Raw genomic sequence first — 27,206 nt, forward strand, 5'->3', positions numbered from 1 at the left:
GCGCTGCGGCGCCCCGCCAGCGGAGCGAGACCTGCTGGACGAGATGGGACAGGACGGGAGGGGTACACACCCCCCCTCGGGGAATAAGGAAGGAAGACACGAGAGCCCGTCTCGGGGGCAGCCCGTGGGTGAGCCGGGCCGGGCCGCGCCGTGCGGGGCTGCCGCGGGCCGGGGAGGGTGTCTGCGCCCCCTAGCGGCGGCGGCGGGCCGGGCGGCGGCGGTTGTCACATGTCGGAAAGTCCCCGGCGCTGCCGGTGGAAATCCCCGGTGGGGTTTTTTTTGTTGTGTGTTGTTTCTTTTTTTTTTTTTTTTTTTTTTTTTTTTCGCCCGGGCGCTGAAACAGAAAAGGAAAAAAAACCAAGAGGCTCTGCTCAGCCCTTCATTCCGCGCGGCGGCGGCGGCGGCAGCGGCTCCGGCGGGGAGGGGGCGGCGGAGGGAAGGGAGCCCCGGCTCGGCGGGGGTTGATGGCGCCCGAGCTCGGCTCTGTCCCACCGCCCCAGCCCCGCTGCTGAGCTGGAGTTACAGGCAGGATCGGCCGGAGGAGGAGCCCGCCGGCGGAGAGGTGAGCGTCGCTGCGGGTACATGCACGGGTGCGGGAGGCTGGCCGGGACGGGCACGGCGGGGCGGCGGACCCTCGAACGGGCTTTGTCTCCTCCGTCCCTCTCGCAGGAGGGCTCCTCGGGGCAGAACCGGGTTTGGCCGCGGTGTTTGGTCGTCTTTCGCCCAGCAGCCGAGCAGTTGGCGTGGTGGTTCCCCGTTCGCCGCGGGCTGTTTCCGAGCGGTGAAGTTGTGCCCGGGCTCGGAGGGACCCCAGCCCCGCGGCAGCTCGGCGAGCTGCCCTCGAAAGGGGTCTTGCTGGGCTTGCTTTCGGCGCTTGCCGCTGCTTCTGCTTTGAGCTCCGTCCGTAAGGCTGGCAGGTGGTAATAGCGGTTGACGTTTCCACCTCGCATACGCTTGCTTCCAGCAGACCAGTCGGTTAGGGAACTAAGTAATGTAACACTCTCAGTCCTCACCTTCTTCCCCGGTGAAGAGTGGTAATGTGCTTAGTTCTATACCAATCGCTCAGACAAAGACTCAGGCAAAGAAATCCATGGGTGCTGAAGGTGTGTTGAGCATGTTTATTTTAGCATCGTCCTAGCGTTGTACCGAAAAAGTTTATTGTTGCTGTTTCTCAGATAGAGGACAGAAAATATAGATAACTTTATGAAGGCACGAGCAGGTCTCCAAATAGTATTCAACTTTCCCGAGGCCAGCATCCTTAGTATTACAATTTCAGAAAAGGATGCTGCCTCAGGTAGACATTTAATCATTGTTTACAGTGGTGCTGTTCTGAGAATTTGTAGGCATCACATGTCAAAAGGTTACAGCAGTATAGTGTACAGGAAAGCACAGTATGGTATAAACCAATCTGATTGTACCTAAGCAGCTTTCTGTTCTTTAAATCTCTAGCTTAGGTGGCTATTGAGTACTGTTTGTTTCATGACATTGTTTTTGAAAATAAGGGTTGCTCAGCTTTTGCCTTGATTGACGTTTAATGACTGAAAGTGATTTCTATGCGTGGAGAGGAAAATACGCCTATAGACTATAATATTGAATAGTGTAGTTTCAGTGAACGCTTCTGTAAACTCAGGACTTTTCGTTACTTAAAGCTGGAAGTTACCATTGTAAGGGTCCATACCGGTAGTGCTTAATCATGTGATTAGTCTTTACTGATGTAAAAAAAATCCCATTGACTCAATAGGTCTACTTACCTAAGAAAGGAATTCAATATTTTGCTCATCTCAGAGCAAAGTTTAGCTGTAGTTTTTAAACAGATGAATAAGGGGTTGTTTATATTTAATTTCTTAAATCATTCATATAGTTAAGTATAAGATCACATTAATAACATGTGTAAATCAGGGCCAGTGGGTGAGAAAATGTGTTATTTCCATTTTAAGGCTATATGTTTTTAGGGGAATTATAAGAATATGCCACCTTCATTAGCTAAAGGAAAACCTTTCCATGTGCTGCAAGATGTGACAGCTCTGAGCCCTGTCCCTAGTACTCTCGAAGAAGCAGAGGAAACACTGTGTGAATGACACTATCCTGATTGAACAGAAGATTTTGCAGCATCTCATGTTACACCTGCCTCTATTTAGGGCTTGACAGGACAGCCACTGAACCTCTCCATCAGCTGGTTCTTAGAGAGGTTACAGAGGGCAGCTTTTGGTAGCAGGAGTTTGAGGTCCCCTCTTACCCTGACAGTGTTCTTTCCAGCACTCCAGATGGGTGACTGGAGGTGGATGTTGCCAATGGAAGTGTCTGGATGAAGAGAGGAGAGCAGCTGGTGAGCAGCTCCTTGCTTCCAGCAGGGAAGGGCATGCAGAAGTCCCTCCTGTGCAAGAGGTGGCTTTTGCCTCCACAGATCTAGAGGTAAACTTCTTGGTCAGTCTGTCAGACCGTAGTCATCATTCCTTTCTCTGACCCTCCAGATTTCCATCTCCATGAGCAAACTTCCTAATAATTGCATAAACCAGTTGCTTTTTGTCTCCCTGTACTTGGCAAGACATATATGACTTACTATTTGTCCCTAGATGGTGGTCTCTCCTAATGTGACCAGTTATATTCTAAGTGTGTTAGGCATGCATATACCTTTATTTGTCTCAGCAGAAATTTTGCTTTGTTTTTAATCAGAGCAATAGCGAACATGGACAATATGGGGAGTCTCTCCATGTAAAAATAGGTTGGTGGTGGTATCACTGTAGTGCACGGGAGTTTTGAGGGATGTGGTCCCTATGTTTGGCTCTAGCTAGCCGCAGAGTTAGTCTGCTCTGAGTAAGTGTTTCAGAGCGCGTAGACGGTTTGAGGTTATGGGTTTGGGTTTTGCTTTTTTTTTTTTTTTGGTTATTGTTCTTCCTGCTTTAGCTCACATGAGGCCAGAAATACTGAAGAAAGGGATACAGGCCAGCAAACATTACACGTCCCACTGTGGAAAAATATTGGGGTTTTTGAGCCAAGTGGAAATGCTTCTTCAGCTCTATTGAGTTACCGCTGAGTAATAGCGGCACTACAGTCTGCACCCCCACACACAGCACAAGCACCTCTGTGCAGTAGCTCTGCCACTCTCAAAATACAAGGAGCCTCAGGAACAATAACGTAAGTCTGTCTTTGAGTACTGGCTTTACAAAGCAAATTCCTCGTTTGCTGTCTTCGGCCACCGTAAGTATGAGACAGATGCTAACACAGCGTGTAATTCTTGGTGGTCATTTTGTACTCTTCCAAGCATCACTTCTCAGAATGCATGGGCTGCGGAAATCTGTAATGGTCATTATCTACTTTTTTTGGCATGTCATCAAAACAAGAGTTTAAAGTGTGCTGAAAGTTCAGCAAGTTCATAGGGGCTTACACTATGCAATTATCAATGAATCAAGTTTTCAGGATAATTTCCCCTTCCCTTGATCTTGCCTTTTTTATCCTTACTTTGATTTAAATGGTTTTTTTTCTTCTTTTTAGAATGATGATGCAATTTTCTTAGTTATGAGTAAATTCTCTTTAATAGCTCAGTAAATGATCGGAATAAGCTGGTCAGCATCTCTATCAGAGTAATGCAAGGAGATGAATGGATATGAGCTTTAAAAATCATCATCTATACAAAGCTCAGTAGACTTCATCCACCTTGTGCTCATTTTAGGCAAAGCTGCAGCCAGAATCCTGCCCCTGAAAGTGCCTTCTCAATCTCTGCAAAAGTGATAGCGCTGTGATGCAGGGACACTAACATGCCAATAAAAGGATCCTTTTTCATTTCAGATGTCTTCTAGAAACATGGCTGGCCAACACATCCTTCCTCAGACTTTGTATCAGAGCAATATGCTGAAGGCCATGAAGATTAGAGAGAGGATGCCTGAAGATCTGATCAAACCTCCCAGTGGAATAATTCACCACTTCAGGACTATGCACAGATACACCATAGAAATGTTCAGAATGTGCCAGTTTTGTCCTCAATTTCGGGAAACGCTTCAGAAGGCCCTGACTGACCAGGCCACCCAGACTTCACTGGAGCGCCAGAGGAAGCTGAATTGGTGCATGGAAGTTCGGAGACTTGTCCCTTTGAAGACTAACGGTGAGTTATGGGTAGTCTTTGCATTTGCATTAAGATGGATAATACAAATGTAGCACCTTTATTAATAGCATCCGAGTTCATGTTACTGAAACAGAAGTTCACAGCTTGAAAAAAGTGATGCCTTTTAATCTTAGGTTTGTAAACTGAAATTCTTTCTACATGACGTAGTATCCTTGAGGGCTGTAGCAGACTGCTGCCCACGTCCCAGTATTTTGAATAGCCTGAAAATTTCACAGGTATTTTTGCAGTATCAGTAACCTGGGGCACATCAGAGTAAAATATCAGGCGGGAAATTGGACTCGTGACTATTCACTTTTTTGTGACTCCCACTGTGCTGTGTGTCAGCTGCCTTGTCGGAAGTGCCACATGGCCTTTAGTGCCAGGTAAAATGAGTCTTCAGATACTTTGAGTGATGGGATACTTTCCCATGTATGTACAGCAGAGTTAATATCCTGCCATAAGCCCTGCTGTTGTAGCTGGCAGGCAAGGTTCCCTTGCCGATTCAGTGTTGATAGTGATGCTGGCGGGAGCATCCTGGCCATGGAACGCCTGTGAACCTGACTTTGCTGTCCCTGGAGCTGGTGCCCCACACCTGACCGGCTCCCTCACACTCAGCTACCTGCTGGGGTTTGCCAACTCTTGCCTTCCCTCAGGGCTCACCAGTAAATCCCATGTGTGAGACTGACAGCAATCTTTCATAGTCACAGAAAGGTAGAGGTTGGAAGGCAGCTCTAGAGATTATCTAGTCCAATGCCCTGGTAAAGTAGGTTCACACAGATCAGGTCACACAGGAGCAGGCTCCACAACCTCTCAGGGCAGCCTGTGCCAGGGCTCCCTCAGCCTCACAGTAAAGTTTTCCCTTGTATTTAAGTGGAACTCTTTGTGTTCCAGCTTATGTCCATTACCCCTAGTCCTGTCACTTGGACACTACAGCAAAAAGTGTCGCCTCATCCTCCTGGCATCCTCCTGTCACCCCGTCATCTTTGTGCGACACAGTTTTGCAGTGCTTCTTTCTTTCAAGGGTCAGTGCTGGGTTTAGGACTTGGCTTTTGGGTTACTTTGTGTAAATTACATCAAGTGCTGTGAATTTAAAGGTACAGCAGTAGTGCAAAGATTTCCTGAATAGTTTATACGTGTCCAGTCTTGAGCAGGAAACTTTTGCACATGATTGTAAGATTTGCTGGACATTTCACATTCAGCAAAGGAAATATTCAGTAATGGCTATGACTTACAGTCACGCAGCTGCCAACTTGGACTCAGGATTCTGTGGAGCACAGAATGTTCCAAACCAGAAAGGTAGACTGGGACAGTGAGGACTCCAAGAACATGGAAAATACATATTCTTTGCTCAAGGAGCAGATCATAGTAGTTATAGAAGCACCAGGTGTGGTGGACCTGCAGCCTTGTTGAAGTCCTTACGTTGTGTTCTGTGGATGCTTGTTTTCCTGTCTGCTTCTATACATATTGCCCTTTTCTTCCTAGTTCCAAGTTATTCCCATCACAAGTTCTACCACATTTCTTAGTCTGATTGTATACAGCTGTATTGTCCAAAAGCCATAAAAATAGAACAGCTATGCAGATGTCACTGCTCTGGCCAAGAAGATCCTTATCCTAACATGCATCTCTCTAGCTGTCATAGAAGCACTGACCTTCTGGTGAGCTTTTATGGGCTGCCTCTGCTCTGGTGTAAAATTCTCATCACTATAATTAGTGATGCTGTGCATGGAGATGGTGTAATCTTCAACTTCCAGAAGGACTGGAGTTGCAACTTGGGCAGGCAACACTTTAGAAGTACTGGGAAGGTAACATCACTCCAAGTGTGGCATCTTCAAAACTTCACCCTAAAAGATATATTCTAACAGATTTGCTAGGAAAGTGGACAACGTGTGGAATTTTTTCCCAGAGTAAAGAGCAGCAGTTTTGGAATCCTCCATCTCCTGTCAATATGAGTTGTGCAGGGGTTAATCCTGTTGAGACAACACTGAGTTCACTGTGACCCATTCACTAACATTGTGCCTTGGCCATCAGCCAGTGTTACAAATGAGAACAATTCGTTGAGTGGATGACTTGGATGCCATCCTTGAGCAGGCACACCAATATACAAGGTGCAAAAATGTTAGGGCAGACCTGCTGTGATTTTTTATGTCCCTGATACCCTGCACAGCCAGTGAAATCTGATTCAGTGCTTTAGGGTCATGAAGTGCATGAGTAGAAGGAGTGGCTTTGGCAACCTGTGGTTTATGCAAAGTAGTTGAAACAGGGACCTTTGTAGGAGAGAGAAGGTAGACTGGACTGATGGAGAGGATTCCTGAAAGAAAGGACTGAAGCCTGGAGAAGCCCTGCATCATCCCAGGAAGTAACTCAGGGTTTTATTTTGTTTTTCTCCCACATAGCACAAAATAATTTTTAAAGCTTTTAGCTGCTTAACCTGTAGATATAGGAGGAAGATCTTATTTCTTTCAGTGAAAGTTGGGCTTTCTTCAGAAAATTCTGGGATTTTTTTCTGATGAAAGTTGTAATTGTGGAAAACAGAGGAAGTATTACCTATAAGATCTTTCAGTGTATATTTTATCTAATATGTGTATGACTTTGTCGAGTGGTGGGTTTTAATTGAGGAAAAAAAAAAAGCCTGTTTGAATCACCATGCATTTTTTGCAGGCCTATAAGTGGAGGATAGAGGGAAAGCAGTAGGAGGTATAAAAATCGAAACTTCTTTTTTTTTCTCTTTCTTTTAAATTTAAAAAATCCAGCATCTATTGGCTGTAGAGATTTCACTTGTATAATGAATTGCTAGTCATTCCAGCTCACCCGGCCACACCCCCCGGGAAAGTCCGAGGGAGGCTTCGCTGCTCAGCCCTGCACCCGGCAGAACAAAAAGTACAACTGTTGCTCAATTGCTAGTCAAACGGTGCGGGGGGAATTCCAAGTGCTGTGTAAGGAATTTTGGGCAGTGCTTCTCAATAAAGAACTGAAAGTGAGCTCTCAGAGAGAGAGAGAGAGAGGAAAAAAACCCAACTTATCTTTGCTCTAGATTTTGCAAAGGGAAAATTTTAATGGGATTAACATGTCATCTTTCTTGGTCAGAAGGAAACCCAGTCAGTTTTTCTGTCTTATATGTTGTTCCCTGATTTTGTTTGAGCTCAAGTAAGCAGCTGTGGACTTGAATTAAGCTTTGCAAGACAGCATTCAGGAATCACAAGGTAGTTGCAGGAACCTGATATGCGGAGTCCATAAGCAATTCATGAAGCATTGAGTAGATTTCAAATGATGTGTTTTTCAGGATCTGAGGTATATAATAGTTTTTTTTCCACTGGAATCCCATAGAAAAAGTTGCAAAAGCATTCACAAATGATGTAATTGAGCTCATAAGATATGTGGCAAACTGGTTTTAAGTCCTTTGGGGAGATTCTTTGGGTGAGAGTTTTGGTTGGTTTTTTTTTTCCACATCAGAAATTAAGAGTTTTGAACATGAGAATCTAGTAACTCTGCCATGGTTGATGTCCTCCATTCCAAGGAAATTGCTGTGGTTTCTTAGCATTGGGTGAATCTATTTACCGCTGTGGTAAACAATTTTGAATTTGAGGATATGACAGTAGTGATTCCTGATGTCTCCTTTTGAAGAATACAGCTAGAGATAGAATTTGAAAACTAGTCATAGGCAAATTATGTCAGACCTTTTAAATTAAGTTAGTAAATGCTCCCGATTCTCAGTTTCTTCCCCTCTGAAATTGCAGAACATCACTTTCCTTCCTACCTGTAAAGATGACTTTTTCAGTGCAAGAAGGGTGTCTAAGTGAAAATCAAATCATATAATCATAGAATGGTAGGGGTTGGAAGGGACCTTTAGAGATCATCTAGTCCAACGCCTAACCTATGCTTTTCATTTATTTAGTTTTGATTTTATATTTTTAAAAACAACCCTCTAAATAAAATATTTAACAGCCCAGCATCGTATCAGTTCTGAGACAAAGGCAAGATTGATGGCTCTACATAAATTACCTACTCTTACCTCTCTGTCTCTTTTTCATGGCAATTCCTGCATGAAGGACAGACAAGTGCCAAGCCTTTCAATGCAGTGCTCACCAGGGGACATGAAGCTTGGTGTTAACTGTAGTATTTTCTTAGTGATTTCCATTATCTCTACCCTGTGCCATCAGGTTCATGCCTGTATAAGCAATGATAAGGGAGATTTACATGTTCTTCATGTAATTTTAGGACTTTTTTTGTTTTATTTTAAAAGCTATTTCAACTGACTTTGGCATTTGCGATTGACTCCAAAATTTAGTCCATTATATGAGTCAAAGTTAAGTAAGATAGGTAAGGGGCTTTAACAGAGTCACAGAACAATAGAGGTTGGAAGGGACCTTGAGAGATCATCTAGTCCAACCCCCCTGCTCAAGCAGGTCCACCTAGATCAGGTCACTCAGGAATGCATCCGGGTGGGTTTTGAAAACCTCCAGGAAAGGAGACTCCACACCCTCCAGGGCTCCCTCACCCTTACAATAAAATATTTTTTCCTTATGTTTAAGTGGAACATTTTGTGTTCCAGCTTTTGTACATTACCCCTTGTCCTGTCAATCGACACTACAGAAAAAAATTGCACTCCCCCCCATCCTCTTCACATGCACCTTGAAAATACATGTAAGTATTAATGAGATGCCCCCTCAGTCTCCTTCAGGCTGAATAGTGCCAAGTCTCACAGCCTTTCCTCGTCAGGAGAACCTCCCTTGACCTACTGGCCCCACACTTCTTAATGCACCCCAGGATGCCATTGGCCTTCTTGGCCATAAGGGCACATTGCTGGCTCATGGTTAGTTTATTATCAACCAGCACTCCCAGGTCTCTCTCCACAGAGCTGCTCTCCAGCAGGTCAATCCCCAGCCCGTACTGGTGCATGGGATTGCTCCTTCCAAGGTAAACAAATGACAGCTTAATGCTAACCGGTGAAGGAGCAAAACCACTAGAGAGAGGTTTCTGAGCAGAGAGCTCATAGTTGTGATCTCCTTGTTAAAACCCTTCTGTCTGAGGCTTAGACAGAAGTGCACAGGGAATATGTACAGTATAGTTCTGCCTCCCGTGTGCTTGTAGTGTTTTGTTTCAGTAGCCATTTCAAAATAATGTAGTGTTTCTGGGTTTTTGCAGGTGATGGGAATTGCCTCATGCATGCTGCATCGCAGTACATGTGGGGTATTGAAGACATTGACCTCGTCTTAAGAAAAACATTGTTTAGCGCGCTCAAGGAGATTGACACACAGAACTTCAAGCTCCGCTGGCAGCGGGAAGCTATGAAATCCCAGGAGTTTGTGGAAACGGGACTCCATTATGACACCCGGGTAAGGTGGCCTGAGGGAGTGGTGCTGTTTCCTGAGTGCTCGCCAGTGGTACCTTGCTGATTTCATTTGCTTTTTGACTTCACGGATTCCACTGTTACTGGGGAGAAATGTTTTTCCTTTGGAGGAAGTGGGAAAATGTGATCATTTTGAGTGCTGCTGTGGTGCTGCAATTGATTCCCGACCTCTGTGTCTTTGAACCGTTGCTGATGGATGTTTCTTTCCTCAGAACTGGGAAGAGGAGTGGGAATACCTCATTGAAATGACCTCCCCAGAAACATCTAGAGCTCAAAACAGGCTTCCATACAATGCACTGGAAGAAATCCACATCTTCATCCTTGCTAACATCCTCAGAAGGCCAATCATCGTCCTTGCAGGTGAGTTGCCCAAGGCAGTCATCTCTGTTACTCTGCTGTGTTAGTAATCTTACTTCAGTAATTGCCCCTTTTAAGTAGATGTGTTTCAGAGCAGGGTATTTTCAGCAATTGTTCTAAAACACACAGAATATCTTTTCTCCTTCCTGTAGCACATACTTATTTGTTGTTTGTGTTTTCTTTTTCTTCCTTATGTAGATAAAGTGGTGAGAAGTTTAGAGTCAGGCTCCAGTTTTGCTCCCCTGAATGTTGGTGGTATTTACTTGCCTCTCCTTTGGCCAGCTGAAGAGTGCTACAGATACCCAATTGTGCTTGGCTACGACAACATGCATTTTACACCACTAGTGACTCTGAAGGACAGTGGGCCAGGTATTTTTCAAGTACCTTGTTTGGTATTTATGTAACTTCTTCGATATCATCATGCTGATAAAGCAGTTGCAATATGATCTAGTTTAGATTTGCATTTTTAAAGTTAAAATAAATGTAAAAGGTGCCTTTGGAATATATTCTTAAAATGTGAACAGAAGCAGGTTTGGAAATCTGAGTGGAAACTGAAGGTTACCTTCAAAATGCTAGTTCAAAGTAGAGCGCAAGCCACCTACTTGCAGGGTAGAATCAGTCAGAGTGGCCTCTGCTTCATTGTGTTCCGGCCTCCTTTCCACACCTCATCATAAGAGAAGCAGCTTTGAAGGACATGTTCTCACAGCACTGTGCCACTGCCTATCAGGGATAATGAAATATATGTTTTACCGTTTCTGACGTATCTCTTCTGAATGGATTCTGAATGGTTCCTTAGGTTCAGGTTAGGGCATCATCCCATCGTGAGTTATGACAAGTTAAGATCTACAGTGCTGCCCACACTGAGAAGAATATTGCTATGGGGACATTAAAACTACTGTGGGATGGGGCTGTGTTTGCAGTGTCTGCATCCTATCCCAGTGGTATTGTTTAGAAACTGATTGCTCTGGCCAGCCATTCTCATCTCTTTCCAAAATTCATCAGCAGTGGTGACATCCTCATGTGTTGCATCTTGTGGTTACTTCTGCCTGATAAAATATACAATTTGTCTTGTTTTCCCACAGAAATCCGGGCTGTCCCTCTGGTCACCAGTGAGCGAGGGAGATTTGAGGATTTGAGTGTGCACTTTCTGACAGACACAGAAGAGAGGGAGAAAGAGCAGCTGCTAAAAGACTACTTGATAGTGATAGAAATTCCAGTGCAAGGCTGGGATCATGGTACAACTCATCTAATTAATGCTGCGAAGTGAGTGTCATTCCTGTTTCCTCAAAGTTACCTTGTTTATGGGAGGTGGGAGAAGCTGGGCAGACCAATGTGTTCCTTTGGTCTTTCCTTCCTTACATGGTACCACATGTGTTTAGCCTCTGAAATAAGAAATATTGGTATTACTGTTGACATGCTTTGAAGTGATATGAGCTCTGTTCAGCCTCAAATTTAAAAGCAAAAATGTCTTCAGCATTAGCAGACTGAAACTAGTATTTTAGATGAGTAAACCCAAGGGTTAAGTTTTGCTCGCTTTTAGATTACACAAGAGAGTGACCAAAAAGTAGTTAAACCCAGGAACTAATTAGACAGAACTCATGGTGCTTTATGTAAAGGGCACATTGCATAAAGGGCAGCTGGCGTAATTTTGGCTGCCCTAGTGAAAGTACTTGGCGATATGTTCTTAGGGCAGATGCCTTGATAGCCTGGGCTGTTGCAGTGTAACAGTAGCCAGGAAGCTGTGACCGGTGAAGGAACTGGCATCTGTCCTTGTACTCCTATCAATTGAGCACCAGCAATGTGCAGGGGGCAACTGGCAGCTTCTCACGTTCAGAGGATTCTAGCAGCAGGGTCTGCCCAGTCCCTTCACAAGTGTGGGAGGAAAGCAACTTCCCGTATTATCCTCTGTCTTTGCTTCCATTACCATACAGTTTATGCTGTTGGGTGGTTCTGGTTTAGGAGGTTTGACGTCCTTCTCTCCCAAGGATATATGCATACATAAAGAGTAGCACTCAAGCTTCATTAGTCCCACTGCACTGGTGTGTTCTGGTGTATTAGCAGTAATGCTAGCTCCTCACTCTACCAACTGTGACATGAAGCTCTATCAGGAGTAGAGTAGACATGATGTGATGGATGCTAGAGTCGGACCCACCATGTTGATACCCTGTAGTTTGTTTGAAGAGTTCTGCTGGTAGATACAGACCCAACAGGGCAAAACCAAGAGCAGTTTTCATGATATCATGAAATGCTGAGCCCTCTGTAGGAATGGCTTTTTCTTAGCGTGGGCTGGTGAAGAAAGGGGTCTTCCACTCTAACCTCCACTCAGCTGAGTGCTAGTCTTCAGACAAATTCAGGATTTGGAGGATTTTTCACTTCTGAGAGATTATCTGTACTCTTCCTGCAAACAGCTCTCAGACAGAAAACCCTCACCTAGAAAGTCCTTTTAAGAGTACTTCTGTTTAGCATTATGTCAGACCATTTCTTTAGATGTGAAAGTCTCTGATTGACATCACTAAGCACCTGCTTTTAAAATTATTTCCATTTACAGCAACAGTTTAACATCCTAGATCTTCTAGCTGAGTAATATGGATGCGTGTTAAATCTACATTTCCTCCCCATATTGCTTGTATTTGCCTCCACCCCCGTGATCTGCTCTTTTCAACCACTGATGCAATCTTCCTTTTTTAACTGTCAGGTTAGATGAAGGCAACCTACCCAAAGAGATAAACCTTGTGGAAGACTATTTCCAGCTGGTACAGCATGAGTACAAGAAGTGGCAGGAGAACACCGAGCCTGCTAGAAGAGAGACCTGCTCCAGGAACAGACCAGAACTGTCTTTTTCCCAGCTTTCCCTCTTACAGGTGAAATGTGAAACACCAAATTGCCCTTTCTACATGTCTGTGAACACCCAGCCCTACTGCCACGAGTGCTTTGAGCAGAGGTCCCAAGGAAGCAAAGGAAGAAAGCAGACCTCCAAAACAGCACCCGAGAAACTGAAGGCAGCTGGGTCGGGCTCCTCCCGTGGGGAGGTTTGTGAACCTGGGGGGTGGGTGACCGAAGGGCCTGTAACAGGACCTCGCTCTGCGCCTCCGACTGCTCCGAGCCTTTTCCTGTACAGCGAGACCACAGCCATGAAATGCAGGACACCAGACTGCCCCTTCACGTTGAACGTGCAACACAATGGGCTTTGTGAACGCTGCTACAACTCCAGACAGCTTGGTCCTTGCAACAACCTGGACGACCAGAGACAGTCAGACTATGCCACGTGCAAGGTGTGCCACCAGAAGGCCAACAGGACCTTCAATGGCATATGCAGCACTTGCTTCAAAAGGTCTACAGAGCACTCCTCAAATGACAACCCTGCTTTCCCACCCATGTGCCACCAAAGATCAACGTCTGACCCATCCCAGATCTTGCAGAATCTCCTCCAGCACTCCCGTCATCAGCCTCCCAACAACTGTGGCGAGGAGCCCTTGCCGCCGCCGATGCCTCCCAAGGAGAAGAGGGGAGGCAATCTCTGCAGGAAACCTGGCTGCAGTTTTTTTGGGACATCGCAAAATGAGGGCTTTTGCACACTCTGCTTCTTTGAGTACAAGGAAAACCATGGTGAGTGGAGATGGGGTGAGCTTTGACACTCTTTGGCTGCAGATAAGCCCCTCGACCTATGAAGCTCTGCATTCACTATGAGAGCAGGGGGTGATGGAAACGGTGTGGAGCAGAAGTAGCAATGTGAGGAGAAGATGGGGTTTGGCTGTTATTATCCATAACAGGACAAGTGGTAACAGTGTGAGAAATCTGTGAAATCTCTTGTAAAACTTCCTGTCAGCTTTCATGGAAGCAAAACTAGCTCAAGAAGGGATGGGGTTCATTCCTCTGCAATCATGATTTGATATGAATGTTCTTCACAGCTAGACAAGTTGAAGGGGTCTGTGAGGGAAATGCGACTGCGTTGATGCTACTGAAGAAACAGTTATGTCAGCAAGGCTTTTGAAAAGCTTAGGATGAGTCTGAAGATCTGTATCCATTCTGGATATAACAAGTACAACAAACTGGAGTAAATGTTGAAGTCACCTTGATAAGCTGAGCAAGTAGAAATTGACTGTAGATAGTGCGCTTGTATTTTGGAGTGACTTGGAAGTGTTTTGTTCTAATCTACCTTGAAATCTTTCTTGATAATAGCACAGGCATGCATGAACATGTGTTTAAAGGCAGGCCTTCGAAAAGGTAGTAGTCTGTGAATAAATCACTGCATGAAATCATCTTTCATGCTACTGCCCTATTACACCAGCAAAGAGGGTGAAAGGCACATGTAAGAGAGAATTACTGTTTCTCTCTTAAGACTGTTTCATTGCTGGCAAGCGTACCAAGAGAAACATAGAATGATTGGGTTGGAAGGGACCTTTAAAGATCATCTATTCCAACCTCCTTGCTGCGGCTAAGGACTTCTTTCACAATGCTGTGCTTTCCACATACTTTGAAATTAGGGAACTTTATACCAGCTTGCAATAGCTTATTTTCCAGCATTGTTCACAATGAAAGAAAATTTCCTTGTGATTGTGGAATATATAAGACTGCTTCATGAGACTAAAAAGCGTAAGGCACTTTTTCCTCTTGAGGTCTATGCCCCTATGCTTCCGTTACCTTCCATTCCGTGTGCCTGACGTGGGGGTGGCCAAAAGGGAAGCATCAGGGTAGGTCATAGGTAGGACATGCATTTCTTTTGACTTCAGTGGGATCTAGTTTTTCCCACTATCAATTGTAAAAAAAAAAAAAGTATTTGAGGCTAGTAGATTTAAATTTTTTTTTTATGTTTTCTTTTAAATTGAGGAGCTTTTTATAGTTGCTTTGGGTTATCAGATCTACTGCACACATTCAAACCTCTCCTGTCCTTACTTTGCATTACAGACAGCAGTTTGCCACATCACCAGAGGAGATCTCAGAGGAAGTCCTCGGCAGCAGGTCAGACAGGGACCTCCGCTGCCACCTTCCGGAACACCATGTCCTGCCAGCGGCGTGACTGCGACACCCTGGGTAGCACGATGCTCGAGGGCTACTGCCAGAAGTGCTTCATTAAAGCTCAGAACCAGAGATTTCAGGAAGCCAGGAGGACAGAAGAACAGCTGGTGAGACAGACAGAAGTAAGTGTGAACTTCTCAGAATATCTTGTTCAGCTCTGTATGGCTTTTTTTCTGAAGCGAACAACTTGGGATACGTAGCAGCTCTCTTAAAAGTCGTTCTCAGTTTAGGGTTATCATGGTTGTGCTCAGTTTTACCTCAGCCAGGCTTTCACCAGCAATTTCAGTGGAAACAATGGGACCAAGAGTTGGTTTGTTTGCTGATTGGGGAGAGATTTTTATTCTTAACCTTAGAGCTGTGAAACTGCATCAGTTGCATCAAACGTGAAACTGGTCATGTTGCCTTTTTCATTGAGCCCATTACAGATTTTCCTTGTTCCAGATTTTTTGGTTTTTTGAAACTTGGTTTGGTTTGGCCCTTTTAGAACTGAGAGTTGCCAAAGATTATTTTTTTTCCCTAAGCAATGACAAAAATGAAGATGTTCTTTGGTAAGGCCCAACTTGGCTTTCCATATTATACTCTTCAGAACATGCATTGGCTTGCACCAACCCCCTGTGGTTACCTATACAAACCATGATCAGTGTTGAAAGTAAATGCGAAGCCACTTGTGCTGCCAGCACAGCAACTGAAAATGTGTTTTAATGTTTTTCAAGAGAACGGGACAGCACAGAGACTTGCAACGAGCAGCGTTGAGCAGCCAGAGGAGACAGTGTGCTGTGGCTTCATGTAGAAACAACCTGGCCTGCAGGAGCGATAACTTGTGCCCAGAGTGCCAGCGCCTTACTCCGCTTCTGCCACCACCAGGGAGTCCCAGGGACCCAGCTGCAGAGGAGCCTCCAAAGCAGCGTTGCCGAGCCCCTGCTTGTGATCACTATGGCAATGCCAAGTGCAACGGCTACTGCAATGAATGCTACCAGTTCAAACAGATCTATGGGTAGTGGAGGGGAAGAGTTGGTAAAGAATGATAAAATGATGCTAACTACTTCCTTCACTGAAATGGTGCTATGTCCAAAACACTTAACAGTCCTGGGAGCTGGGAGAGGGCAAGGGGAGATATAAGCTGTCTGGTCATGTTCCTGTTTGTTCCCAAGAACAGGAATAGATGTCTACTTCCTCTAAACACTGCATACAAGGACTGCTGAGAAGGACAGGTTGCCTTCTGCACAGAGCTGTCGTTCATGACTAAGCTCCTACAATGCCATATTTAATTCTCGGACTTCCCAGGAGGAAGTGTGAAGCATTTGAATCCAAAGAACTTCCCTGTTCTGCCTCTTTCCCAATACCTCCTCTGCTCCCAGGCAAGGAGCCACAGCTACTGTCAGAGGTGCAAGAGCATTTTGCATCGGCATACATCAGTCAGAGGCAAGCCTTTCCTGAGAGGGATCCCCTAGGACAGGCTGATGCAACATGCAGTTGATGTCTGAAGAAACTTGCTTTGTGTTGCCTGCATCCTTGCTGGTGTTCTTGAAGATCTCATCAAGGCGGGAGTTCCCACAAGCATTCAGAGTGTTAACGAGGAGCGGGAGCGGTTCTGTGTTTGCGGAGCCCTCTGGAAAACTGCAGCCAGAAGCACGGCCAGCAGCGGTCTGCTCCTTTAACATGCTTAACCTAACCAACATTTAGGTCCTTTCCCAAATCCCAAGATATCTGGAAAGACAGGTGATTCCAGAAGCAGCTTTCATGAGCATATGCATCTGATGGGAAAACTGAATCCTGCTGTTCCCCACTCGTGTAGAAAGAATTGCCTCCAACAGGCAAAAAGCCTTTTGGCTTCAGTTCCAAAACCAGAGCAACTCTCTTCTCTCTCATCATAACTGTTGGGAATGTTGCTGTTCATACCCTCCTTCCCCATTTCTGCCACACTTCTTTCTGTTATCTGTAATGTGACTCTCTTACTGTGCAAACAGCTTGAATCTTGGTAACATCGTCATTTGGGATTGAGATTTTACTCCTGGAGTTCATGCATCCACTTCTCAATCTGCAATACTTTCTTTACTTTCAACTTTGCCTTTACTGTTGTGCCTAGTACTTGCTTCTTTCTTCTCCTTTCACACCTTTTAAGTCTTTAGTATCTGTTTTGCTGCTATGATTTTGGAGGTGATACCTCTTCTAAGTTGCTTCTCAAGTTCAGAATCTTTTTCTAGTTATTAAAAAACATTTTTTGAAAGGAAAAAAAAAAGTAAACTCATGACTTATTTCTGTTAAATTTTATATATTTTGTGAACCTTAATGTGAACATATGTTTTATTAAAATATTTATATTATTTGAAACAATGCAACTTGAAATTTGCACAGCTAGGATTTTTTTTACCTATATTTACTCTTGTGTTGAAAGTGACAAACTTAAATGTATAATTGAAAAACATTCTCTGATATAAAGAAATAAATTATTGAAGGATTGAATTTGCTATTTTATATTGATGAGAGAGAACACAGTTGAGGCATGGGACACCTCTTTAAGAAAGCATTTCTGTTCAGGACCACTGTTCAGCATGTTCCTTGGTTCAGATGATGTAGCCAAGTGCTTTGAAGGGGTGATAACTTGCTCTAAGTCTCTGCATACTCTCACTTTATGTCAGCATTCCCTCAGGAAGAGCTCTTGGTACTGTTGAGGGACCTGTGCAGTCAGTGTGCATAATGAGTTGACACCTGTGGGTACAGGGTTTCTTCAGTCCCAAGAAGTATGGATGTGGGAGAATAGGGATGGTGCAGGACCGGGATCCAAGGGAAGCTGAACTAGACTGACTTGACTTTGTTTTCTTCATTCATCCATCAGTTATGCCAGGGATTCCCAACCAATGTGGATTAAGTGCCACCTTGGGAGGTGGCCATGGTAGCGTATGACCCCTACCTCTGCCCAGACATGAATACAAACCTGAAGGCACAGGCTGTGTCTTACCACATCCCCTCACTAGAGGCAACAGGGAAGCACCTTGTCCTTTGATCTTGGCATCTGGGTTGCTTGATAGCTTCTGAAAAGCAAGTTGACAACTACTGCTTGAAAAAAATACTTGTGAGCGGTGTTTTCTTCTCATCCCTAGCTCAGCCTAACCCAGCCCTACTGTCATGGGAATTCTGTACCGTAACACTCCCTCAGTATGGCATAAGTATGCCTGTAGCTGCACTCAGGTGTTCCAGACCTCTGCCTAGACACTGCACACTACCATGATATTTAGGTGTTGCCGGTAATTTGAAGGGAAAAAAATGAGTCGAGGCTGAAAACATTCCTGTGCAATCAGGAAAGAAGAGGCTGACCTCTCCAGGTCAGCTGCTCTCTATTCTGGTTAAGTCTCCTTAAACCCTTTCAGGAACACTCAGCAGATGCTTCAGTGCTGTCCCAGTTGAAATAAGGTAGATATTAAGTTCCTGAGTATTTTTGCCATGGGTTAGCTGGTCCTTGTAATTCACTCAGCTCACCAGCCCATGTTCCTGGATGACTGTCCACCTACTTCCCATGCACTGCTCTCCTCACAATTTAGCCCAGCTCCCTCTGGATTTGCATACCTCTCTTTCACAGCATACAACCTAGAATTCAGCCTATTTCCTGCAGAGCAGAGCCCAGATTGGATCTATCAACCCTATCTCTACAGCATATTCCTCTTTTTCAAACTTTAACTCTCCCTTTATCCATACCCTCCTTCCCCTTTCTTTACAACTCAGGCAATTTGCATGCCACTCTGATTCTGCACCAGGTAGACACCTCAGTGCTGAAAGAGCAGGCAAAGACTGGGAGAGATGTCTACAGCTGGGTACCAGGATATGCAAGGAGCTCATGGCATCCAGACTCAGCAGCCATTAGCCCCAGCCCACAGAAAAGGCAGAGCCTCCATTACAATACCATCAGTGTCAAGAGGCCAATTAAATTCAGGAAGGATTTCAGATTGTATACCCAAGGTCCCACTGATTTCTCTCTGCTGCTTTCTGGGCCCGTTACTCATAACCTTGAAGTCACATGAGGCTTGTCTCATTCTGAAGCTCCCTTGTAAATGAGTGTCCAGCCTCTCTTGTGTGGGAACATTTAAGTTAGCAGGACTTTTTTTTTTTGTATATTCTGGTATTTCCCTAATGTCCTTAGGGGATTTTGACCTTCTGATGCTTTCTGCTCTTTGCCCAGACACCTCTTCAAGTTCATCTATTTCTTTTTCTTCCTGTTCTGCGAGAGAGAACTTTTATTTGGAGTCTCCCTTTTTGTAATCACTTCTGGAAATCTTTTTGCTAACACACAAGTATTTCATGTCCAGAGATTCTTTTCTTAGCACAAAGGCAAAACTAATATGAAATAATTGACTTAACAACTGTTTGCATTGCATTGGAATTCTTTACAATATAGTGCAGGAAGGGATTGCTGTGTGAACTGTGCTTACATAGTCATTTTGTTTGGGGAAGAGACACTTCTGGTTAATTATATGACAATCTCAATACTATATGTTTCTGAATTTCTTGGGGATTTAACCCCTATATTAATAGATAGTTTATGACCTCAAAAGAAGAAAGCACTCACTATGTTTTCAGTGTAGAGAGAACACAGTTTTATATTTTGATACTCCAGCACTCTTCTTGGCAAGTCTTCGGTGTGATCTGAAGTGTGAGACCACTAACAGATCTGGAAGCACTGAATGCATGTACTGTGTTGGATTAAAACACTTACATCTAGCTACTGACCTAAGCTTGTATCTCAGGAGCCCCAAGTAGGACTCAGTGTGGCCAGCGGTATGCAGGGAAAGCATGAATAGAGAGTCCTTGCTGTTACAGTCACAGGTGCAGGCTGCAATGTTCTACATTTACACAGAAGGAAAAGGTATCACATTTATGGCTTGTGAGCTACCTGCCCATCCTTTCTTCCTGCACTTTTTCAGCCTCATCCCACACAGAACTCTGCCCTCACCCAGCAGAGACAAGATGCCTGCAGATGGAGGGGACCTACTGTCTACAGTGCTGCTCCTTTGCTGCAGACAGACCTCCCAGGCAAACTGTGCTCCTTTGAGGTAGCTATCAGCAAGTGTTTTTTTAAGTCAGGATGTCTTATTTAATGAGCCATTCATGAATTGCTTGCCATGCAACTTGGTATACAGGTTCTAGCTGACCCACCAATGGCCTGCAGCAAGTAGGAATGCAATAAATCTAAATGAAAAATATTTGTTTGAGTTAGTGTAAATGTAGGAGTGGCTTCATATCTGCTTTTATGTGCTTGATTGAATAGCAAGCGATAGCCATTTTGCCAGCTGGCTTTCATCCTGATGTCCCTGCACATGCTACAGACTGTTGTAACCCCATTCAGTTATGGCCTTTACATGATAGGCATAGGAGAAAAGGCAGTTCAGTTATGAGGATACGTAGATGAAAAAGATCCTTACACAAGACCAGAGCTCTTGGGATATACTAAGGTGTCTTTCTTACCTGGGACCTCGATACTTGACTTTCAGTTCCTCTTCTGAAGAGGTACAGCAGGGACTTTTAAGCTGCTATGTCAATGAGGCAGTTCACCTAACTGAAAACAAATCTTAACCTGCTCATCCCTAGCTGTATTTAGAAGACGATGAGTGGGTGAGGATATCTGGTAGGGCCAGAAATCGTAGTTCAGATGCTCAGAATAATGCTTTGTTTGAGAGTCTTGCTGAGAGTTTGACACCAGAAATGCTTCTGAACACCTCTTCAGGGTATAAATGGAGACACAGACTCACCAGAGAAATCCTCATTACCTGGGGATTTTACTGACAGAGGTGCTGAAAGACTTCAGGCAATATTTGAGGGAAGATTTCAGTAGCATCTAGATGTTGGATAAAAGTGGTTTGGATATAGATCTCAAAAAATTCATGCTGAGTATAACTTTGTGCAGTTGGGGCCAGGAGGCCACAGTGCTTGAAATGCTCGTGTGTTCAATCTATGTGAAATAAGTGGTTCAGCATGGTGACATGATGCACGTTTTGTACAGATGAGAGCCACAGGGGAGCAATTGTGTAATTTTATCTTTCACACTTGAGTAGGACGGTGTAGTGTAATATATGTGCAGCATTAAAATAGAAAACCATGACACTAAACAGTTGAAATTTCAGTTTATATTAAACTGACAAGGCCCCTTAAAATCCACAGTTAGAAGTACAGGTGCTTTTACATCCAAAAGCTCTGTTTTTCAGGTGGTGGCTGAGCAGTGCAGCTGTGGTGCTTTAACTCCAGTCAGTGGCCAGGCATCACACAGCCACTCACTGACATATACACCCTCTGCCGTTGGATGGGGAAGAGAATTGAGGAAAAAAAACCCCAAACTCATATGTTAAGAACAGTTTCATAATAGAAATTAAATGAAATATAATAATAACAATAAAATACTTCTAATAATAATAACTAATTAAAATGAATATAAGAAAAAAGAGAAAGAAATAAAATCCAAACAAAAGAGAAACCCCAAAAAAACCCCAAAGCATGCACAATGCAGTTGCTTACCACCTGCTGACCGATGCCTGAGCAGTGATTGACCCCTTCCTGCCAACTCACCTTAATTTCTATACTGTGCAAGATGCTCTGTGGTATGGAATAGCTCTTTGGCTAATTCAAGTCAGCTGTCCTGGCCATGCCCCTTCCTAGATTTTTGTGCATCCACAGACCACTCTTTGTCAGGGCAGAGCAATAGGCAGAAAATACCTTGATGTTGTGCAAGCACTGCTCAGAAATAACCAAAATATCCCTGTGTTATCAGCATTCTTTTCCATGTAAACCCAAAACAATGTCTTGTAGCAGCTAAGAGGAAGAAAATTAACTCTGTCCCAGTGGAAACCAGGACAGCAGCAAACGTGTCACTGATGGGAGCAGATTCAACAGACTAATGTAAACTTGTTCAGCCATTTCTGTGCCAATTCTTGCTCCTTTATCAGTGATAAATGCTGACAGCATCAACCCTTGCCTGGTTCAGAAGTGTTGTCCTAGCTGCAGTGGAAGAAAGACCAAATGTTTGGAACATGTCTGATTGACCTGTTACTTCATTAATTTCCTTTTGCTTGACCATCCCGTGATTATTTTGGAGAAGACTGCCACTAAGTGTTGAAGGAGTTATTTCTCTAGCTGTTTGATTACGTGGGACACATTTAGATGTACCTCACAGTCCAGCCCTCGCTCCTGTACAAGCATTATCACTTCTCAACCTGCAGCCAAGCTGATTTGGCCATTTTCCCCACGATCCAGCAGCTGCATGCTGCTGCCAACCGGATGGAGCTGCAGCTGTCCTGCTGCCTCCTGGGCAGCCCAGCACCCCTGCAAAGGGTTCTCACAGCCCTTTCACACCAAGCAGCTCCTGTAGGAATCCTCATCAGACAAATGGGATCATGTCTTGATTCATCAAGATAAATGCCTATTGAAAAAAATCCTCTATGTATATATACATGTAATTTAAAAAAACAAAAAGCAAACTACACAATGTATTTAAAGTCTGTCAAACAGAAACCTAAAATAAGAGCAGGTAATTTTGCTTGGGAGTTTTATGATGACTTTTTTTTGTACTAATGTTAATTTTCAAAAAACTCCCCGTGTCTAATATTGAAAGACAGCCCACGGCATGCTGTCCAGACTACCCCCTCCTCCAGCCTCACTAAAGTGAATAATATTACGTATGTAACCTCTCCCCCCTCCCACCACCCCTGATCTCTCACAGTAATGATTCTTTTTGTTATTTATTTGGCTTCCATCCCCCACCCTCCTCTTTTTTTTTTGGTTAAGCTCTAGTAGACGTCCATGGTATTGGGCAGGAAGTCAGATTTCCCCTGGTGAATTTCTGAAGGGGAGGGAAACTTAGGTTTTGTTCTCCGGTTATGGCTCCATGTCAAGTGATTTCGTATGAGCTCATACGACTGCACGTCATGAGTTAGTCCAGTTCTCAAGTGGTACTGCTGTTTTTCAAGAAAGAGAGTGTTTGGTGGCACATCGCATAAAGGGGCCAAAATTCCCCTCCCATTTACAATGTAAAGCAAAGCTAATGAGTTGGGGATTTGCTCCGAGAAACACAGCTCTGTGTGGCAGTTTGTGCTGTGAAATCAAAGCTTTTCTTACCAACTGCTCTCAGACATGCCACCGTGTACTGTGGGGCAGAATTTGGTTATGGCATGAAGTATCACACATCATTAGATCACCCGGTCAGAAGTCCCACTTGCTAACATCATTTGTTGCAGGGCTCATTTCATTTCCTGTTGCCTGACACTGGGGACAGCAGAGCATGCGCTGCGCTTACATCTCGTAAACAACTCACAGCAAAATCCAGTAGTGTTTATATTGGTGCAAACCTTTAATAATTAAATGAGTTTCAGTAACTTGACTCCAGGTATACTGTAGGATAACTAGGATGGGGATTTGGCCAGCTATTTTATAAAAAACAGGCTCTTACTTATTTTTATACATTCTGGAGTGAAAAGATGCAACTTGAATTGCTTCCATTGTGACCTTCCTGCCAAAAAGCATGCCTATCTAAGCTGATCTTCTTGTTAAGACCTCATTTAAATATGCACACATCTTTTGCACTTGCTGCTGGTTACAGCTTAATGAGAATTAGGTGTCTTAGCCTTTGCTGTGGTTCTTAAACGCACAATCACTCAAAAGGCAAGAAAAATAGCCAAACTGTTATTTCATCATGATAGGTTATAGCTTATTTAGCGTGGCATTAGCTGATTTTACCTGCAATGAGTACAAGGCTTATTCCTACCGGAGGGGAGAGATTAGATTATTTTTTTTCATTTACGTATTATTAACGCACAGTGTAACAGAAAAAGATGATGTTGCATGCCTTTTTCACAATCATGTGCAAGTCTAGACCAGCTTACATATGCCTCAAAGAAAAAAAGTCATCATTTCCAGAGACTTTTTTTAAAAAAGGGAAGTTTGGGTGGTGGTGATAGAGCAATGAATGATGACCCCTGGAAGAACTGTTCTCTTTAAAAGCTGGCACCAGGTCAGTCGCTTGGAGGCAGGAAAGCCTCCTGTGCATTTGAGTCATATCAGTAGTGTGCACCATTAAAGTTCAAAATGCATTACTCAGACCAGACATGTAGCTCAGGCCCCGTCAGGCCCAGCCAAACCCGAGTCTTACTGAATGTCACATTTAACATATTCATCACGGGAATTTTCTTCCTCTTGCTTTCTCTTTTGGGCACTCAGCAAGGAACACCTATTAAGGCAGAATTTCATAGTTATCAGGGTTTCATTATTTAGTTAGTTGACTTTCAGTTCAGACAGTTTGCTGTTACATCAGGCCTTTAATCTTTGCTCATCTCATCTCCCCTGCTCTAGGGCTACATCTGATTTCCACTCTAGGCTCTGCTATGAACTCAGTCCTCCTCAGACTGGTAAGATTTTTTCCTAAGAATCTGGATTTGTCACGTGTCTGCACATTGTCAGTTGAGTACAGCCACAACATCATCTACAATCTTGAGTTACCTCACGGTCACAATCCAGGCTCGCTTTCCTCTCCCAGGAAAGAAACCTACTGACAGCTATGACCAAGAACAAGCTGGTCTTTAATATGCAGAACTTTGTTACACTTCCCACTGTACGGCTATACATTCACTTATAGAAGTGTGTACATGTGCTGTGCATGGAACAGCATTTCCACCTTCAGCTAGCTCCCCAAGGTACCTGTGGTTTCCTTTTGCAATGCAACAAGGCTTCTGCCTCACTGTTCTCCTACCCTCACACTGGCTTCTAGGTCAGGCACATTCCTCCACTCCCCAAGGCTTTGGAGGACAGGGTCACAAACATAATGCTGAAAATTTCAAGCCCCTAATGCTTCGCCCTACACTTGCTGCCTTCATCTTGCAGGTAGCTTCATCTGTAGAAATGCAGAAGCCTAGCCACACTCTGTGAAAAGTTGACCTTACAAATTTCAAAAGAAAGTTAACAATGCTTCCTATTTGGAAATAACTTAGAATTAAACTCTCATCAAAGTCCAGCAGTAAACAGAACAGTTATGAGCAGGTTTTATCTCTTTTTTTCTTCTCTGCAATAGGTTTCAGCCTGTAATAATAATGTGTAGTATAACTGCTGGAGCTGTGTTTGTGCCTAACCTCTTTTTATTAACATGCCTTTCTGTTATGTTTCAGGGTGTAACTAAGTGTTTTCACTTCCAGGGAAAGTCTAGCTAGATCATATTGTTCATCATTTATTTTTCACCAGTGAAAAAGTAATAAGCTATCTAAAAATACCTGCTAATGTATAAAAGATTGCCTAAATATCTGTTTTAGTACTGTGATAATGAAAATATCATCAGTATATAATATCAGTAGATAAAATTAATCTATCAAAGCCTATAATAAGTGGAAAATAATCATAGGACATCACAGAGGTCTGCAGAACCAGGAGATGGCAACTTTATAGGCACGTGGAACATGTTTAATCTATAAACTCTCTTCTTTTGAAGCAGGTTAAGCAGAGACAAGTAGACACAAGAAAAAGTACAAACAAGTTCTTTATTCTGAAACTGCATTAAAGCACTCTAAAGATAGCATCAAGGACCATATGGAAATCCCCTGGATATGTTTTGTAATTTTTTCCAGTGCATCTCTGGATAGAAAATATGAGAGGTGAGGGCAAATGGATGACCACAGCTGGTGTAGGCTGAGTTCTGGTCTTCCACTTTTGTGGTGCAGATGCCCAAGGTGGCCTCACCTTTGTTGTCTTTCCCTTGCTTGAATACAAGGAGCATCCAGTTGACTTAGTAGAGGTGTGGATTTTTACACTGTAAAGGTGACACGTTTGATGAGCTGAATCTCACAACCCATTTCTAAGGTGATGTTTCCACATGGAGAATGTTAGAAAAGTGGGGCAATATGCAGATTGCTTTTTATTTCAGAGCTTCCTGACTGATCAGTTTAATGCTAGACAAACCACATAGACACTCCAAATTTAAGGCACCTGATACCTCCTGAAATCAATGAGTGCTAGGCATTTGATATGTTTTGCATATCTGGGGTAATTAACCTCTCATTTCTTCCATTTATGTATTTGTTCTGCAAGAAATTGGAAAAACAACTCAGTAGATATGAGATTAAATTCATTAGTGATTACAGTGTGCACTCATGTCCTGAGGTGAAATATGCCCTATGTAAATAAAAATACTTCGTATTTCTATCTGTGTTGACGATTGAGCCTCACCTTTTGAGACTCTTCTTTCATCTTTCTGAAGTCACTTTGTCTTGTTTTCTTTCAGGTACTACATGGGATATAGAGGAGGCAAAATGAAACTCACCCAAAGGGAACATGTGGAACCAGATGTACATCTCTGCACTAAACAACAGTGAAATACTAAGCCTGCTTTATTACCATTTCCTTGTTTATTTTACCAGTGATCTAGAAATGTATTTGAATTCTCAAGTAATTCCCAGTTCAGGCCCAACATGTTCCCAGTGCAGAAAATCAGAGCAAATGCAGTTTTATCAGGGCAGGGCTGTTTGGAATGAATGTTAACAGGAAGATACTTGGCACTGTTGCCAAATACAATATATCCTCTGCTTGCATTAATAATGCATTCAAGAAAATAGGGGTTTTCTTCATAGTCAATGGAATCTTATCAAAGAACTACCTGACTCCTTTGTCAGTTTCTCTTTCTAATGAAGTAAAAGACCTGAAATGTTGTCAAATGGCAAGGAAAAGTACTGGGTCACAATTCTCTGCACATTGCTTGTAGTCAGCTGCAGATTGGTATGTTTAGCTTCTTAGAAGTGTAACACAGTTGAGAGGTACCAAGGAATTTGTACCCAGTTTACACAATGCTAATGTTATAAATTGGGGCAAATAAATGGTTTTCAAGGTTATCAAAGGAGGTAAGAATAAACCACTGTGGCATGAACAGAGAGGTTCATCTAGTTGGCTTTTATCTGATTCTGCAGCGATTTATTGCCATAATCAAGGGATAAATACCCTCTTTTCAGTGGAAAAATATTCATAAAAAAGATAAAATCATTATCTCAGTGAGACCCGGGAAGTACCGGTAAAAAGAGCAAGAATTACTAGCATGGAAAAAAATCTCAGCAATGCAAAACAGAGGGGCAAGAATCACCTTTTCTCCTAGCTTGCTTATACATCCATGAATCACATCATTTCCTTTTGGCCCTGTAATGAACTGTGAACTCATGTTGAGATATTTGCCCACTGTGCCCTTTACTCTTTCTGTTGTTCTCAGGACATAATGTCCCACCTTGTATTTGCTTGTATTAAAGTGCATTTGTTTCAGTGGGTCTAATTTGCTAATTCATCTATTTTACAGCATCTGACTCGTCTGCCTCCTCCATTTTTATTGTTTTCTAAGTCTTCCCATCATCTTTGGTTTATCAGCAGTGACTTAATATTTTCTTC

The 27,206-nt window shown here is 43.4% G+C and overlaps 1 protein-coding gene across 5 annotated transcripts; it reads left to right on the forward strand.

Annotated features, from left to right (window-relative positions):
• The first annotated feature begins 351 nt into the window (after positions 1-351).
• Positions 352-27,206, forward strand: TNFAIP3 (TNF alpha induced protein 3). Of its 5 annotated transcripts, XR_009818233.1 has the most exons (11): positions 352-562; positions 3,787-4,099; positions 9,242-9,432; positions 9,659-9,806; positions 10,002-10,172; positions 10,886-11,066; positions 12,499-13,409; positions 14,709-14,941; positions 15,533-16,538; positions 24,147-24,202; positions 26,062-27,206. XR_009818233.1 is itself a non-coding variant. In XM_061990780.1 (10 exons), exons 2-9 carry the CDS (start codon positions 3,787-3,789, stop codon positions 24,156-24,158), a joined length of 2,160 nt encoding a protein of 719 aa, XP_061846764.1. In that variant the 5' UTR covers positions 352-562; the 3' UTR covers positions 24,159-24,202; positions 26,062-27,206. The 5 variants fall into 5 exon arrangements, 2 of the variants coding, with proteins under 2 accessions (XP_061846764.1, XP_061846762.1); XR_009818234.1 differs by lacking the exon at positions 24,147-24,202; XR_009818235.1 differs by lacking the exons at positions 24,147-24,202; positions 26,062-27,206 and adding an exon at positions 19,736-19,784.

Source organism: Colius striatus, chromosome 2, assembly GCF_028858725.1.
Source record: "Colius striatus isolate bColStr4 chromosome 2, bColStr4.1.hap1, whole genome shotgun sequence".
Lineage (NCBI taxonomy): Eukaryota > Metazoa > Chordata > Aves > Coliiformes > Coliidae > Colius > Colius striatus.

Coding starts and splice junctions, on each gene's coding strand:
- TNFAIP3 (XM_061990778.1), top strand. CDS start 3,787: ATGTCTTCTAGAAACATGGCTGGCCAACACATCCTTCCTCAGACTTTG. Junction 9,807..10,001: donor GCCAATCATCGTCCTTGCAG/GTGAGTTGCCCA, acceptor TTCCTTATGTAG/ATAAAGTGGTGAGAAGTTTA. Junction 13,410..14,708: donor TGAGTACAAGGAAAACCATG/GTGAGTGGAGAT, acceptor TTTGCATTACAG/ACAGCAGTTTGCCACATCAC.